We start from the raw sequence: 18343 nt of genomic DNA on the forward strand, positions 1-18343 counted from the left end.
GGCTTCTGCCTCCTGCACCCATTCTGACCCCCCACCACCCTCTCTGCAAAAAGGTCCTCTAAATCCGAGGCGTCTTGCCTGCCAAACAAATTCCAAAATTAATTTATCCACCCTCCCTCCAGATAAATACTGTAGGAAGAAAGATTGGAAGGGACTGAAAAATATATTAAAACCGCCAAAATGGCTGGGCTCCCAGACTTGCTCTCCTCTCCATGGCATTCACTGGAAATATCTCCCTTTTTGCCATGTTCTATTTATACCCAGAAAATGCACCAAACTGCCCCTAGCAGGTTGTCTATGCTCAGTTAACCATCCACCTGAACAGAATTGATTAGGTACACCAAGTGAAGACTACAACCCGATGATCTCAAAAGTCTAAGTATTTTCAGTGGGGGGAAAGTCCCATTGTTTTCTGAAAGTTTCCTGCAAGTATTCTGACAGCTAAGAGTCCTAAGATGAAGCATCTTTCTGGTTGCCATCCTCTAAATATATTCTACATTCTCGATATGGCACTGCATTCTAGATCAAGGTAAAACATTGCATTTTTCTAGTTTGGTATTTAACTGTTTAACTGATACACCCTTTGTTAAATATAAAGAATTCTCCCTCCATCCTCCTTCATTTATCAGTGCTATCTCAAGTCCCTGAATTTACTGCAATACAATCACGAGTTATGTATCACTATATAAAATAGATGTACCAGAATGCTTCCAGAGCTATGGGAATTGGGTGTAATCTGGGTTCCTCAATGTCAGGATTGAAGGATGGTCAGTCTACTAAAATAAAATACTTTTCTTCATGGTGTCATGTTGCAACAAATTAATTTGACTTTTTTTTTAGACTTGTATGTAGATCAGCATTTTTTTCCTATTTACCATGGCTCACGGTTCGCGCTCTTATGCCTCTGGTTGGAAGATTTGTGACTTCCAGCTCCATTTCAGAGGCTTGAGCACACAATCTAGGCTGACATCCCAATACAGTACTGTGGGTGAGCTGCGCCAACAGAGGTGCCACGTTTTTGGGTGAGATGTTCAATTATCACCCTCCCTCAGGTGGACACTAAAGATCCGCCAGTATTATTTTGACAGAGCATGGGAGTTCCTGCCAGTCTTATGACAAATATTTATCTCATTATGGATTATCTGGTCATTAGCTCATTGATTTTTGTGGAGTCTTGCTGGGTGCAAATTGGTGCCTGTGTTTCCTACATTAGTTCAAAAAGTGCTCAGCTGACGAGGCAGATTGGGATGTCCTGATGCTCTGAAAGGCATTATACAATTTTTGTCATTACTGTATCACTGAAATTGAATTTTGAGAAGATGATTTTTTAAAAAGACACATATTGCAAACTTCAATCAGTTTGCTTCCATTTCACAGCACGTTGCAATGGTATTTGGACACTCAATCTCCGAATGGTGGAATGTGGTATTATGCCTGTGATTCCTATATAACCAAGTCCTTAATCACAACCATGTTTATGTTGAATAGGCCGGGAGGAGGTTTGCATTCTGCCCGGCGGGGGAATAAAGGCAGTCATTACCAAGCTGCTTGTAAGGACTGAAGAGACTGAGGTTCTGTGGAAGATTAATTCAATAAAGGAAGGTTTTTAATCATTTTATTAAAAAGTAAAAGTTTCCATATCGTTTCCATATTTAGGTATAATTTGAAATCTGGAAAGCATAGAAAATCATTATTTTGATACAATACATATCTTTGTGATACAGGTTTTTATGGTTTTGTATTTTTAATAAGTCGAATGTGCAATTCTGTTTTGCAAATTATATTCTCAACAAGCTATTCTCAACAGGCCCTGAAATGTGTTGTGTCTGGAACGATCTGAAGCACAAGGAAGCATGTTAATAATTTTGCTACTTTTCTGTGGTGAGGACAGAAATAAGAAGGAATACTTTCTTCAGCAAACCGACAATTTATCCGAATCAACTGCCTGAAAGCAGAAAGTATAACTCATCTCAAGAATTCTAATTGGTCGCTAAAATTGGAATCAGATTCTCAACCACAGTTTACAACTGGCAGGAGGGGGGAAAATGTTGAAACTCTTGAACCTCCGCGTCAAATGGCCACCAGGATTAGATTTTTATGAAGTACATTTTTACACGTGCTACTTGACATCTGAGGGATGAAATTCCTGACTTTGCTAATTATAGCAGAACAGTGGTTATATATGAAGTAATAATATATCACTTCTAACCTGGGTATACGTTTTTGCTGAATTATTGATGGCAGAAATATTGTTTTCCCTTATTCTCCTCCAACCCATGTTTCTGTTCACTGATTAATATTAAGGGACAAATAATGATAATAAACAAAATGAGAACTGCCACTGATGAAATAAATAAAACCTGCTTACTTTGTGTAAAACACTTCACTTCCCGGCGGTGCAACTGCCCCAAAGATTCAACGTACATTTACCGCTGACCGTGTTCGTCATGGTGATTGCACTGATAGATAGATAGAGAAATACAGCACAGAACAGGCCCTTCGGCCCACGATGTTGTGCCGAACTTTTGTCCTAGGTTAATCATAGAATTTTGGACACTAAGGGCAAGCTATCATGGCCGATCCACCCAACCTGCACATCTTTGGTCTGTGGGAGGAAACCCGAGTACCCGGAGGAAACCCACGCACACACGGGGAGGATGTGCAGACTCCGCACAGACAGTGACCCAAGTCGAAATCAAACCTGGGGCCATGGAGCTGTGAAGCAATTGTGCTATCCACAATGCTACCGTGCTGCCCTTAAGAAATTAATCTACACTCCATTATTTTACCCTAATCTATGTACCTATCCAATAGCCGCTTGAAGGTACCTAACGTTTCCGACTCAACTACTTCCACAGGCAGTGCACTCCATGCCCCCACTACTCTCTGGGTAAAGAACCTACCTCTGACATCCCCCCTATATATTCCACCATTTACCTTAAATTTATGTCCCCTTGTAATGGTTTGTTCCACCCGGGGAAAAAGTCTCTGACTGTCTACTCTATCTATTCACTGCTGATATCATTTCTTGGACAAATCTCACCTTTAAGTGTGGAATAGAATCCAACCTCTGAGCAACAACAAGACAAGAGCAAAGGGCATATCTCCACCTTTGGAAGCGTCCACAAGCATAGAATCCCTACAGTGCAGAAGGATGCCGCTCAGCCCATCAATTCTGCACCGCCCCTCCGAATGGGCACTCTACCCAGGTCCGTTCTCCCATCCACCATGCCCTACCCATTTTTGAAATTTAAGAGTACCCAATTATTTATATTTTCTTCCCAATTAACGGGCAATTTAGCATAGCCAATCCACCTAACCTGCACATCTTTGGATGGCGGCTGAAACCCATGGAGACACAGGGAAAATGTGCAAACACCACACAGACATTGACCCGGGGCTGGGATCGAACCCGGGTCCTCAACGCCGTATGCAGCAGTGCTAACCAGTGTGCCGCCCTTGGCAGTTAATGCAAATAATGTTTACAAGGCAACAAGGGTAAACATGACTTTGTGATGGATTCCAGCATCGCTTATTTATAATTTGTTGCTATTTGCATTCTCTGAGGAAGTCACATTTCATCAGATATCCCTCAAAAGACCAGTTTCACTGACGCTGGAATGCAGAACAATTTTGAATGTTCGCGAACTCTATGGCTGACTGTGCTTCGAGTTTTAAAAAAAAAAAATCACTCCATTTCAGGACTGATTGAGTGAATTAACAAGTCAAAGTCTAAATCAAATTGACAGTCATGAGATGTCAAAGTTTGAGACATTGTAGCAACCATTTATTCTCTGCTGTGTCACAATGACAGGAAGGATATTGGGCTAATTATTGAACCCTATCTCCTTTGCCATGAACTCTGATCCCTTTTGTCATTTTTTTCGCTCCTGCTTCCCATCCTATCTTAGACCTTCTCATTCCTCCTTTCCTTCAGCACCCCATCTCACCAACGTTTCCTGCCTTGGTCAAAATCTGTTCCACCTCTGAGTACTATCAGTTCTGACAAAGACTCACTGAGCTGAAACATTAACTCTGTTTCTCTGTCCACAAATTCTGCCACAGCTGCTGAGCATTTCCAGCAGTGTTCTGTTTTTATTTTGAATTTCCAGCATCCACAGTATTTTGTCCTGACTATATCCGTGTTGGGGGGTATCGGCTATATTTATTCCTCCTACTGGGGAATGACAATACCTCAGTTGACAGGGACCAGTGAAATAGACAAGCAGGGAGTAGCTGATTCTTTGGGTAGGTTTTTCAGAATCATTCCTGTCTGGCCTGGCTCACGATTCCACTTCATAGAATCCCTATAGTGCAGAAGGTGGAAATTCGGCCCATCGAGTCTGCACCAACCCCCTGAAAGAGCACCCTATCTAGGCCCACGTCCACACCATATCCCTGTAACCAAGTAACCCTACCTAGCCTTTTGGACCCTAAGGGACAACTTATTATGGTCAAGCCACCTAACTTGCACATCTTTGGACTGTGGGAGGAAACCCACGCAGACACAGAGAGAATGTTAATCAATTAGTGTACTATTTTTATTGAGCATTGTCAAATGCTTCATTTTAAGTTGGAGTCAATAATTATTCCTCAAACACTGTTCTGCCTAATAACGAGGCACTAGATTTTAAATATACCAAGTGATTTAACAATGGCTTTAGACTAGCAGCAAAAAACGTTTTCTTTCAACCTCCTGTGAATATTTATTCTTCCTTCCCAATCTCTCCCCATCTTATTCTTACTCTGCAAGTAGTAACTTATGCTGAAGTATGATTCATGGGCACCTGTATTTTGTCAACTTGTATTATTTTCGATAAGCAATACCAGACAGTAAATGTTGTCATACTATGTGACAGTCAGATCCTGTCCTCTGTCTAAATCCACCCATGGAGTTTTCAAGCAGAATTTACATGATAACATGCAAGAGGAACAGCGATAATTCTATCCTAAGCAGATTGCGCCTCGATCAGCCCGCCAGCTCAGCATTGATGAAGGACTGAGCCTTGAACATTTCTGTCTGCATAGGTTGGTACTACGTAGAATACAAATACTCACTGAGCCATTGGGGAAGCTATGTACATTTTCTAACACTTGAGTTTAAGTCCTTGTTATTATGTCAAACTGCTGAACTAGCTGTGTGCCAGGGACTGCATGATTCTCAGGGAGAATGGAGGCAATCATTAAAACATCTACATTCCTTGCCAGCAGTCCAAAGCACTGCCGTCCGCCACTTTGTTCATTAAAAAAAGTCTGTTTTACAAAACTGCGGTGAAGGAATAATTAAAAATAACTTCCTCTGAATTAAAGTAAACCAGTTAACAAATTTTCCGCGAAAATAATTCATCGCTTAGTATCCTGACTGGAAGGAGGAAAAGGTATCCGGTCCATAATTCAGGAATTAGACTGTTGTGACTCACTGCTTTTTTGGGAAGTTATTTGTGTCTTCCTCTGTGAGGACAGATAAAGTAGTTGTTTAATTTGCTCTGCCATTTCCTTGTTCCCTATTATAAATTCTCCTGTTTCCGAATGTAAAGGACCTACATTTGTCTTCAAGAATCTTTTTCTTTTTGCGTACTCATAGAAGCTTTTGCAGGCTGCTTTTACGTTACTTGCAAGTTTACTCTCAAACTCTATTTTTCCCTCTTAACCATTTTCTTGATCCTCTTTTGCTGAATTTTAACGGTTCCCAATCCTCACAATTGTTACTTTTTCGTGCAACTTTATATGGCTCCTGTTTAGATCGAATACTATCCTTAAACCATGGTTGGGCTGTTTTTGTGCCAGAAAGGAATGTATAACTGTTACAATGTATACATTTGTTCCTTAAATATTACTCACTGCCTCTCCAATACCAAGCCTTTAAATTAGTTCCCCAATCTGTCTCAGCCAATTCACACCTCATACCATGGTCGATACTGACTCCCTCCCTCCCAGAGCCACCTTTGTCCTCCAGAAACTCACCCTCCACCCGTGTCCTTGCAAACTGCAATCCCTTTTACAACCAGAAGACAGAAGATGGCGCCAGAGCGAGGCGACTCTCTGCGAGCTCTCCCCAACAGATTCACTTTTTACTTAACTCATACTCGTTCTTTTCCCTATTATGTATTTTCTTTTCTTCCCACGTATTTAATGATCTGTTGAGCTGCTCGCAGAAAAATACTTTTCACTGCACCTTGGTACACGTGACAATAAGCAAATCCAATCCAATCCCTCCGCCATTTATTCTCCAAACTCCTTGTTTGCGTTGCCTCCTTCCAAATCCATGCCTATTTCTCTTGTAACTCGTTTCCCAATTCCATCTCGTTCCTGGTCACTGGTTCAACACCGATTGTTCCACCCTTCACAATGTTGTCCCGCCTCTGCTGTGCCTAAGCCCACGTGAAGCCAAAAAGAAGCCACCTCTAACCCCCAGCTTCAACCTTTTCAAAATGTTTTGTTCCTGTCTCAGTTACAAAGCCAATGCTTCTCTAATCCATCTCCTCCCTCATGCCCTTTCCTCTTTGAGTTGGATGATCAGCCATGATAATAAAGGGCCGAATGGCCTCCTCCTGCTCCTGTTTTCTATGATGTGGAGATACTGGTGTTGGACTGGGATAGGCACAGTAAGAAGTCTTACAACACCAGGTTAAAGTCCAACAGGTTGATTTGGAATCACTAGCTTTCCCAGCTTAACTCCTCCATCAGGTGAGTATTTTCTATGTCTATCAGGTAACCTCCTCCAGTCCTACAACCTGCTCTGAGCTCCCACTAATCTTACGTTCTTCCCCCACCATTGGCTGTATCCAGCGCCCATTACACAGGAATTCCTCGACTCCACCAGAATTAGTTCGGAACTCCTTTCCAACATTTATCTGACCATGTCTATATTTTATTTTTCCTTCGCTTCCAGTTTTGTTCTCCTGTTGTTACCTGTATCTGAGTGAGTTTTAGAGACAGTTTAAAATCTGGAGTGTGTTACCGTGTTCTTGGTCGTTTTCTGTGCGAATGCTCCAATTGTGAATCCACTCCTCAATGTCATTGGAGCGGAAGGGCTCGCCAGGCACCGCCCACTATTGTAGTCCCGCTTCAACCAAAAAAAACTTTTCCCATGCCGAAGAACTGGAAAAACTAGCAATCAGCTCTGGTCCGATTGCGCAGAGGTAAGAGGGGCTGGGAGATCAGAACCGGACCGGGCTTTAGAGAGAGAGACTGGGATTGAAACCAGAGCTGTCAAATACAGAGAGGGAGGCTAGAGCTGTCAGATAGAGAGAGAGGGAGGCTAGAGCTGTCAGAGAGAGAGGCTAGAGCTGCTAGATACAGAGAGAAAGGCTAGAGCTGTCAGACAGAGAGAGAGGGAGGCTAGAGCGGTCAGATAGAGAGAGAGAGAGGCTAGAGCTGTTAGATAGAGAGAGAGGCTAGAGCTGTTAGATACAGAGAGAGACGCTAGAGCTGTTAGATACAGAGAGTGAGGCTAGAGCTGTCAGAGAGAGAGAGAGGCTAGAGCTGTTAGATACAGAGAGAGAGGGAGGCTAGAGCTGTCAGATACAGAGAGAGAGGCTAGAGCTGTTAGATACAGAGAGAGAAAGGCTAGAGCTGTTAGATACAGAGAGAGAAAGGCTAGAGCTGTTAGATACAGAGAGAGAGGCTAGAGCTGTTAGATACAGAGAGAGAGGCTAGAGCTGTTAGATACAGAGAGAGAGAGGCTAGAGCTGTTAAATACAGAGAGAGAGGCTAGAGCTGTTAGATACAGAGAGAGAGGCTAGAGCTGTTAGATACAGAGAGAGAGAGGCTAGAGCTGTCAGATACAGAGAGAGAGGCTAGAGCTGTCAGATACAGAGAGAGGCTAGAGCTGTTAGATACAGAGAGAGAGGCTAGAGCTGTTAGATACAGAGAGAGAGGCTAGAGCTGTTAGATACAGAGAGAGACGCTAGAGCTGTTAGATACAGAGAGTGAGGCTAGAGCTGTCAGAGAGAGAGAGAGGCTAGAACTGTTAGATACAGAGAGAGAGGGAGGCTAGAGCTGTCAGATACAGAGAGAGAGGCTAGAGCTGTTAGATACAGAGAGAGAAAGGCTAGAGCTGTTAGATACAGAGAGAGAAAGGCTAGAGCTGTTAGATACAGAGAGAGAGGCTAGAGCTGTTAGATACAGAGAGAGAGGCTAGAGCTGTTAGATACAGAGAGAGAGAGGCTAGAGCTGTTAAATACAGAGAGAGAGGCTAGAGCTGTTAGATACAGAGAGAGAGGCTAGAGCTGTTAGATACAGAGAGAGAGGCTAGAGCTGTTAGATACAGAGAGAGAGGGTAGAGCTGTCAGATACAGAGAGAGAGGCTAGAGCTGTTAGATACAGAGAGAGAGGCTAGAGCTGTTAGATACAGAGAGAGAGGCTAGAGCTGTTAGATACAGAGAGAGAGGCTAGAGCTGTTAGATACAGAGAGAGAGGCTAGAGCTGTTAGATACAGAGAGAGAGGCTAGAGCTGTTAGATACAGAGAGAGAGGCTAGAGCTGTTAGATACAGAGAGAGAGGCTAGAGCTGTTAGATACAGAGAGAGAGAGGCTAGAGCTGTCAGATACAGAGAGAGAGGCTAGAGCTGTCAGATACAGAGAGAGGCTAGAGCTGTTAGATACAGAGAGAGAGGCTAGAGCTGTTAGATACAGAGAGAGAGGGTAGAGCTGTCAGATACAGAGAGAGAGGCTAGAGCTGTCAGATACAGAGAGAGAGGCTAGAGCTGTTAGATACAGAGAGAGAGGCTAGAGCTGTCAGATAGAGAGAGAGGTAGGCTAGAGCTGTTAGATACACAGAGAGAGGCTAGAGCTTTCAGATACAGAGAGAGGCTAGAGCTGTTAGATACAGAGAGAGGCTAGAGCTGTCAGATACAGAGAAAAGGCTAGAGCTGTCAGATACAGAGAGAGAGAGGCTAGAGCTGTCAGATACAGAGAGAGAGAGGCGAGCTGTCAGATACAGAGAGAGAGGCTAGAGCTGTCAGATACAGAGAGAGAGGCTGGAGCTGTTAGATACAAAGAGAGGCTAGAGCTGTTAGATACAGAGAGAGAGGCTAGAGCTGTTAGAGAGAGAGAGGCTAGAGCTGTTAGATACAGAGAGAGGCTAGAGCTGTTAGATACAGAGAGAGAGAGGCTAGAGCTGTTAGATACAGAGAGAGAGGCTAGAGCTGTTAGATACAGAGAGAGAGGCTAGAGCTGTTAGATACAGAGAGAGAGGCTAGAGCTGTTAGATACAGAGAGAGGCTAGAGCTGTTAGATACAGAGAGAGAGGCTAGAGCTGTTAGAGAGAGAGAGGCTAGAGCTGTTAGATACAGAGAGACAGGCTAGAGCTGTTAGATACAGAGAAAGTGGCTAGAGCTGTTAGATACAGAGAGAGAGGCTAGAGCTGTTAGATACAGAGAGAGAGAGGCTAGAGCTGTCAGATACAGATAGAGAGGCTAGAGCTGTCAGATACAGAGAGAGAGGCTAGAGCTGTTAGATACAGAGAGGCTAGAGCTGTTAGATACAGAGAGAGAGGCTAGAGCTGTTAGATACAGAGAGAGAGGCTAGAGCTGTTAGATACAGAGAGAGGCTAGAGCTGTTAGAGAGAGAGAGGCTAGAGCTGTTGGATACAGAGAGAGATGCTAGAGCTGTTAGAGAGAGAGAGGCTAGAGCTGTTAGATACAGAGAGAGTGGCTAGAGCTGTCAGATACAGAGAGAGAGGCTAGAGCTGTTAGATACAGAGAGAGAGGCTAGAGCTGTTAGATACAGAGAGAGAGAGGCTAGAGCTGTCAGATACAGAGAGAGAGGCTAGAGCTGTCAGATACAGAGAGAGGCTAGAGCTGTTAGATACAGAGAGAGAGGCTAGAGCTGTTAGATACAGAGAGAGAGGGTAGAGCTGTCAGATACAGAGAGAGAGGCTAGAGCTGTCAGATACAGAGAGAGAGGCTAGAGCTGTTAGATACAGAGAGAGAGGCTAGAGCTGTCAGATAGAGAGAGAGGTAGGCTAGAGCTGTTAGATACACAGAGAGAGGCTAGAGCTTTCAGATACAGAGAGAGGCTAGAGCTGTTAGATACAGAGAGAGGCTAGAGCTGTCAGATACAGAGAAAAGGCTAGAGCTGTCAGATACAGAGAGAGAGAGGCTAGAGCTGTCAGATACAGAGAGAGAGAGGCGAGCTGTCAGATACAGAGAGAGAGGCTAGAGCTGTCAGATACAGAGAGAGAGGCTGGAGCTGTTAGATACAAAGAGAGGCTAGAGCTGTTAGATACAGAGAGAGAGGCTAGAGCTGTTAGAGAGAGAGAGGCTAGAGCTGTTAGATACAGAGAGAGGCTAGAGCTGTTAGATACAGAGAGAGAGAGGCTAGAGCTGTTAGATACAGAGAGAGAGGCTAGAGCTGTTAGATACAGAGAGAGAGGCTAGAGCTGTTAGATACAGAGAGAGAGGCTAGAGCTGTTAGATACAGAGAGAGGCTAGAGCTGTTAGATACAGAGAGAGAGGCTAGAGCTGTTAGAGAGAGAGAGGCTAGAGCTGTTAGATACAGAGAGACAGGCTAGAGCTGTTAGATACAGAGAAAGTGGCTAGAGCTGTTAGATACAGAGAGAGAGGCTAGAGCTGTTAGATACAGAGAGAGAGAGGCTAGAGCTGTCAGATACAGATAGAGAGGCTAGAGCTGTCAGATACAGAGAGAGAGGCTAGAGCTGTTAGATACAGAGAGGCTAGAGCTGTTAGATACAGAGAGAGAGGCTAGAGCTGTTAGATACAGAGAGAGAGGCTAGAGCTGTTAGATACAGAGAGAGGCTAGAGCTGTTAGAGAGAGAGAGGCTAGAGCTGTTGGATACAGAGAGAGATGCTAGAGCTGTTAGAGAGAGAGAGGCTAGAGCTGTTAGATACAGAGAGAGTGGCTAGAGCTGTCAGATACAGAGAGAGAGGCTAGAGCTGTTAGATACAGAGAGAGAGGCTAGAGCTGTTTGATACAGCGAGAGAGGCTAGAGCTGTTAGATACAGCGAGAGAGGCTAGAGCTGTTAGATACAGAGAGAGAGGCTAGAGCTGTTAGATACAGAGAGAGAGGCTAGAGCTTTGGGGCCTCATGGTAGCATGGTGGTTAGCATCAATGCTTCACAGCTCCAGGGTCCCAGGTTCGATTCCCGGCTGGGTCACTGTCTGTGTGGAGTCTGCACGTCCTCCCCGTGTGTGCGTGGGTTTCCTCCGGGTGCTCCAGTTTCCTCCCACAGTCCAAAGATGTGCGGGTTAGGTGGATTGGCCATGCTAAATTGCCCGTAGTGTAAGGTTAATGGGGGGATTGTTGGGTTACGGGTATACGGGTTACGTGGGTTTAAGTAGGGCGATCATTGCTCGGCACAACATCGAGGGCCGAAGGGCCTGTTCTGTGCTGTACTGTTCTATGTCTATGTCTAGCTGTTTGATACAGAGAGAGAGGCTAGAGCTGTTAGATACAGAGAGAGAGGCTAGAGCTGTTAGATACAGAGAGAGAGGCTAGAGCTGTTAGATACAGAGAGAGGCTAGAGCTGTTAGAGAGAGAGAGGCTAGAGCTGTTAGATACAGAGAGAGAGGCTAGAGCTGTTAGATACAGAGAGAGATGCTAGTGCTGTTAGAGAGAGAGAAGCTAGAGCTGTTAGATACAGAGAGAGTGGCTAGAGCTGTCAGATACAGAGAGAGAGGCTAGAGCTGTTAGATACAGAGAGAGAGGCTAGAGCTGTTAGATACAGAGAGAGAGAGGCTAGAGCTGTCAGATACAGACACAGAGAAAGAGAGACTAGAGCTGTCAGATACATACAGGAGATCCAGATGGAGACAGAGAGAGCTGAGCTGTCAGATACAGGCAGAGAGAGAGAGAACACAGCTGTCAGAGACCCGGACCGACAGGGAGAGCCAGAGAGAGCAGAGCTGGCAGGTCCAGACACAGAGAGAGATCCAGATGGAGGCTGGGAGAGAGACTAGAGCTGCCAGATGCAGGCAGAGGGATGCACCGAGAGACTGAGAGACGTACCTTCCATGACCCAGACAGAAACAGATAGAAAGTCAGGCAGAGAGAGACCAGAACTGACAAATGGAGAGTGGTCCAGTGCAGAGAGGAAGAGCCGGACAGTGGGGGGTGGGGGGGTAGGGAGCGAAAGGGACCCAGACAGTCGGTGCCAAATACAAATCTATTGACAAAAATGAAATGACAAAACTGAATTTGAATTTTGAGACATATGGAATGATAAATATGGCCGGACAGCTTCTAGAAAATGTCGATAAACTGCATGATTGCACTACTTTCCTGATCTGATGTAGCACTTTTATTACTCCGTGAGAGGTTAGCAGCAGCTACGAAGTCGCTCAGATTGATTTTCTCTTACTTCAGACTTTTATTCGGTTATATTTACTCTGGGTTAGATTGCAGCAGTTAGTAAGGTATGTTTAACTTTTTTTTAAAAGTTGAGCATTTTGCCGGGTTGTCATTTCTTTAGGGTGTGTTTGTGTGGAGCGATAGCGGTACAATAACCATGAGGTTTGGACTTTGATGGAGGACATGAGGAGCAGGAAGGCGAGTTTGCAACATTGTTCGGAATGGAATACCACCCATGCTCCCAGTCTCCCGGCCTTTACACACGTGCTGCTGCTGGCGCTGGTACCGTCTGCTTACGGTGAGTATAACAAGTATCCACAGGCTAGGGACACCAGGGTGAGCAGCCCCAGTATGCTCAACAAACAGATAAAAAGCAGGACTGGAACGCAACCGAATGACAATAGGAATTCAATGAAACAAAATGAAATGAAAATCGCTTATTGTCACGAGTAGGCTTCAATGAAGTTACTGTGAAAAGCCCCTAGTCACCACATTCCGGCCCCTGTCCGGGGAGGCTGGTACGGGGCTGGCCTGCTTGGTCTGCTTTAAAAGCCAGTGATTTAGCCTGGTGAGCTAAACCAGCTCAGAGAACTGTGGAGTGTTGGGAATGTCAATAGACTGGCAATCCAGAGACCCAGCCTTAATCCATTGGGGAACAAATACCACGCCTACCATAGTCTGCAGCGGAATTTAAATTCAGTTAATAAAGCTGGTTGACCACTATTGTTGATTGTCGTACTAATGGAGGAAATCAGCCAGCCTTACACGTGAATCCACCAAATCCCAAGAATAAAGAGCATTGCTTCTTCTTTGAGAAGGTTGTGGTTTGGAGTCCCACACTGCTGGGCACGATTGGAGATTTTGTGGTGCAGTGGTAGCATCAGAATCCCTGCTCCGAATCCTTGCCAAGACTTGTTGCTCATGGAAGATACATTCACAACATGGTCACATCAGATAGAATCGTACAGTATCGAAGAGGCCCTTTGGCCTACACCAAAAAATACTAATCGATATTAACCGACATTAGGGGCAGCATGGTAGCACAGTGGTTAGCACAGTTGCTTCACTGCTCCAGTGTCCCAGGTTCGATTCCCAGCTTGCGTCACTGTCTGTGTGGAGTTTGCACGTTCTCCCCGTGTCTGAGTGAGTTTCCTCCGGGTTTCCTCCCACAGTCCAAAGACGTGCAGGTTAGGTGGATTGGCTGTGTTAAATTGCCCTTAGTACCCAAAAAGGTTAGGTGGGGTTACTGGGTTAGGGGGATAGGATGGAGGTGTGGGCTTAGTTAGGGTGCTCTTTCCAAGGGCTGGTGCAGACTCAATGGGCCGAATGGTCTCCTGCACTGTAAATTCTATGACATAAACCCCACTTCCCAGCACTTGGCCCATAGCCTCGAAATGCTTACCAGGCACTTTTTAAAGTCCTGCCTTTCTACCCTCCCAGGCAGTATATTCCAGATTCCCCAAAAAAATTTCCTCAAATCCACTCCAAACCTTTCACCTTAAAATGATGCCCCCTCATTATTGATCCTTCACCTGAGGGGAACAGCTGCTTGGGGAACAGCTGGGAGAGATTCCTGATCAGTTGTCTGGCAGAAACCACTGCCTGGTCAGCAATGGGACCGGGGTAGAGGGATAGTGCTGAGGAGGTGCTGCATGGTTGGCAGTGTAGCCTTTTGGACAAGATGTTCAAACAAGGCCCCATCTGCCCTCTCAGTAAAAGATCCCACAACACGCTTTCCTCCATGAACATCACACACAAAGGATAATCTGATCATTATCACATTGTGGGACCTTGCTGGACACACATTGGCTTCTGCATTTCCTACACTGTTAGAGTGAATACTTTTCATACATACTTCATTGGCAGGTAGAGCATGCAGAGCTCAAGAAAGGTGCTATATAAACGCAAGTCATGTTTTCTTTTATATTGTATCTATTGTGTGAATAACAACTAGGAAACAGTGGACTGGATTTATTTATTGTCACGTGTACCGAGGTACAGTGAAAAGTATTTTTCTGTGAGCAGCTCAAACAGATCATTAAGTACATGAAAAGAAAATACATAATAGTGCAACACAAGTTAAATACATAGACACAGGCATCGGGTGAAGCATACAGGAGTGTAGTATTAATTAGGTCAGTCCATAAAAGGGTCGTTTAGGCGTCTGGTAACTACAGGAAGAAGCTGTTTTTGAATCTGTTTGTGCATGTTCTCAGACTTTTGTACCTCCTGCCCGATGGAAGAAGTTGGGAGAATGAGTAGGCCAGGTGGGAAGGATGTTTGATTATGCCGCCCACTTTCCCCAGGCAGAGGGAGGTGTAGATGGAGTCAATGGATGGGAGGTAGGTTTGTGTGATGGACCAGGCTGGGTTCACGACTCTCTGAAGTTTCTTGTGGTCTTGGGCCAAGCAGTTGCCATATCAGGCTGTGATGCTGCCAGATAGGATAGTGCATCTGTAAAAGTTGGTAAGAGTTAATGTGGACATGCCGAATTTCCTTAGTTTCCTGAGGAAGCATAGGCGCTGTTGTGCTTTCTTGGTGGTAGCGTGGGTGGACCAGGACAGATTTTTGGTGATGTGCACCCCGAGGAATTTGAAGCTGTTAACCATCTCCACTTCAGCCCCATTGATGCTGACGGGGGGAGGGGGGGTGGAGGTTGTACAATGCTTTGCTCCCTGAAGTCAATGACCAGCTCTTTAGTTTTGCTGACTTTGAGGGATGAATTGTTGTCGTTACACCACTCCACCAGGTTCTCTATCTCTCTCCTGTATTCTGACTCATTGGTATTCCGGGCAGCACGGTAGCATTGTGGATAGCACAATCGCTTCACAACTCCAGGGTCCCAGGTTCGATTCCGGCTTGGGTCACTGTCTGTGCGGAGTCTGCACATCCTCCCCGTGTGTGCGTGGGTTTCCTCCGGGTGCTCCGGTTTTCTCCCACAGTCCAAAGATGTGCAGGTTAGGTGGATTGGCCGTGATAAATTGCCCTGGGTGACCAAAAAGGTTAAAATGATTAACCAAAAAGGTTAAGAGGGGTTATTGGGTTACAGGGATAGGGTGGAAGTGATGGCTTAAGTGGGTTGGTACAGACTTGAGTCCAAAATTGCCCTTAGTGTTGGGTGGGGTTACTGGGTTATGAGGATAGGGTGGAGTTGTTGACCTTGGGTAGGGTGCTCTTTCCAAGAGCCGGTGCAGACTCGATGGGCTGAATGGCCTCCTTCTGCACTGTAAATTCTATGTAAATTCTATGATTCTATTCGAGATCTGGACCACTATGGTTGCGTCATCAGCAAACTGATTATGTGTATGCATAAAAAGGGGAAAATAGGTTACGAGAGTAAGCTTGCAGGGAACATAAAAATTAACTGTAACATTATGTATAGGCCCGTGAAGAGAAAAACATTGGTGAAGACAAATGTCTCGTGTTTGAAGTGTTTCAGGCAAATAACTAATGTAGAATTAATCATGCTTGATTCTACACCCTCCTTAATTATTTGTTGTATGAATACATTATGTTGTTTAGTCTTATAAATTATTGAATTAGTCGGATTGGCAACTATATATGCACTTAATTATTAAAGAATATTTAACACACGTTAAAATTATTATTCAAAGCAACCTGAGAATCATTTTAAAGTGTGTGAATACAGCTGTTGGACTGGGCGGAGTTACAGAGTCGAGCGGTGAGTATTTAAACTAGCTGTTTAAACAGCGGCCACAGGGTCTTTGGGGATACATTTGAAGAGTGACATCACAGCAAAGCAGTGACCTGATTGGCTGGTAAGGAAAGTGCTCCAATTAGCAGTAGCTGGGAGAAATTTAACTCTTCGTGTGTTGGTAAGTATTGTGATTGGTAAGTAAAATCTTTATTCCTTTCACTTATTCATTATTTGATATTATATTTGTAATCAGTTACGGTAAAGTGTAAAAATGGCAGGAGACCCCAGACCCGTGTTATGCTCCTCGTGCTCAATGTGGGAGTTCAGGGACGCGGCCGATGCCCCTGACTCCTTCATGTGCGGGAAGTGTGTCCAGCTGCAGGTCCTGTTAGACCGCATGATGGCTTTGGAGCTGCGGATGGAGTCACTTTGGAGCATCCGCGATGCTGAGGAGGTTGTGGATAGCACGTTCAGTGAGTTGGTCACACCGCAGATTAGGATTGGTGAGGGAGACAGGGAATGGGTGACCAAAAGGCAGAGAAAGAGAAGGAAGGCAGTTCAGGTGTCCCCTGCGGTCATCTCCCTCCAAAACAAGTCTTCCGTTTTGGATACTGTTGGGGGAGATGACTCACCAGGGGAAGGCAGTAGTAGCCAGGTTCATGGCACCGTGGCTGGCTCTGCTGCACAGAAGGGCGGGAAAAAGACTGACAGGGCTATAGTCATAGGGGATTCAATCGAAGGGGAGTAGACAGGCGTTTCTGTGGTCGAAAACGAGACTCCCGAATGGTATGTTGCCTCCCGGGTGCATGGGTCAGGTATGTCTCAGATCGGCTGCAGGATATACTGAAGGGAGAGGGTGAACAGGCAGTTGTCGTGGTGCATATAGGCACCAACGATATAGGTAAAAAATGGGATGAGGTCCTACAATCAGAATTTAGGGAGTTAGGAGATAAGTTTAAAAAGTAGGACCTCAAAGGTAGTAATCTCAGGATTGCTACCACTGCCACGAGACAGTCAAAGTAGAAATTCAAGAATAGTCAGAATGAATACGTGGCTTGAGAGATGGTGCAGGAGGGAGGGGTTCTGAGTTTTGGGACATTGGAACAGGTTCTGGGGGCGGTGGGACCATTACAAATTGGATGGTCTACACCTGGGCAGGACTGGAACCAATGTCCTGGGGGTGCTTTTGCTAACACAGTTGGGGAGGTTTTAAACTAATGTGGCAGGGGGAAGGGAACCAGATTAGGAAGTTAGAGGTCAGTAAAGAGGCAGCAACTAAAGCCAGTAAGGTACTAGATAATAAACTCATTGTGACTAAGCGGAAGAGTAGACGGGGAAGAGATGATGAACGCAAAGGGACAGGTGGTCTGAGGTGCATTTGTTTTTATGTGAGAAGTGTAGCAGGTAAGGCAGATGAATTCTGGGAATATGATGTTATTGGTATTACTGAGACTTGGTTAAGGGAAGGGCACGATTAGCAACTAAATATCCCAGGGTATAGATGCTTCAGGAGGGATAGCGAGGGAAGTAAAAGGGGCGGAGGAGTTGCATTACTGGTCAGAGATGATATCAAAGCTGTGATTAAGGAGGGCACTATGGAGGATTCGAGCACTGAGGCAATATGGGTAGAGCTAAGAAATAGGAAGGGTGCAGTAACATTGTTACTGACCTCCCAAAAGCGAGCTTGAAGTAGAGGTACAAATATGTAGACAGACTATAGAAAAATGTAGGAGCAATAAGGTGGTCGTGATGGCAGATTTTAACTTCCCCAACATTGAATGGGATTCGTGCAGTGTTGCAGGCATAGATGGAGCAGAATTTGTAAAGAACATCCAGGAGAGCTTTTTAGAGCAGTATGTAAATCATCCAACTCGGGAAGGGGCCAGACTGGACCTGGTATTGGGGAATGGTCCCAGCCAGGTGGTTGAAGTTTCAGTCGGTGATTACTTTGGGAATAGCGATCACAATTCCGTAAGTTTTAGAATACTCATGGACAAAGACGAGAGTGGTCCTAAAGGAAGAGTGCTAAATTGGGGAAAGGCCAAGTATAACAAAACTCGCAGGAGCTAGGGAATGTGGATTGGGAGCAGCTGTTTAAGGGTAAATCCACATTTGAAATGTGGACTTTTAAGGAAAGGTTGGTTAGAGTGCAGGACAGACATGTCCCTGTGAAAATGAGGGATAGAATGGCAAGATTAGGGAACCATGGATGACGGGTGGAATTGAGACTAGCTAAGATGAAAAAGGAAGCATACATAAGATCTAGGCAACTTAAAACTGATGAAGCTTTGGAGGAATATCGGGAAAGTAGGACAAATCTCAAACGCGCATTAAAGAGGGCTAAAAGGGTCATGAAATATCTATGGCAAACAG

At 45.0% G+C, this 18343-nt stretch overlaps 1 protein-coding gene across 1 annotated transcript in view; it reads left to right on the forward strand.

The window, feature by feature from the left end:
• The first annotated feature begins 7109 nt into the window (after positions 1–7109).
• LOC119977653 (thrombospondin type-1 domain-containing protein 1) overlaps positions 7110–18343 on the forward strand; it is a 30139-nt gene continuing 18905 nt past the window's right edge. Inside the window, exons 1-2 of the mRNA XM_038818816.1 lie at positions 7110–7142; positions 12434–12610. Coding sequence (XP_038674744.1) covers positions 12487–12610 — 124 coding nt within the window. The 5' untranslated portion in view covers positions 7110–7142; positions 12434–12486. The remainder of the gene's footprint in view (positions 7143–12433; positions 12611–18343) is intronic.

This window comes from Scyliorhinus canicula, chromosome 14 (genome assembly GCF_902713615.1).
Source record: "Scyliorhinus canicula chromosome 14, sScyCan1.1, whole genome shotgun sequence".
Classification (NCBI taxonomy): Eukaryota; Metazoa; Chordata; class Chondrichthyes; order Carcharhiniformes; family Scyliorhinidae; genus Scyliorhinus; species Scyliorhinus canicula.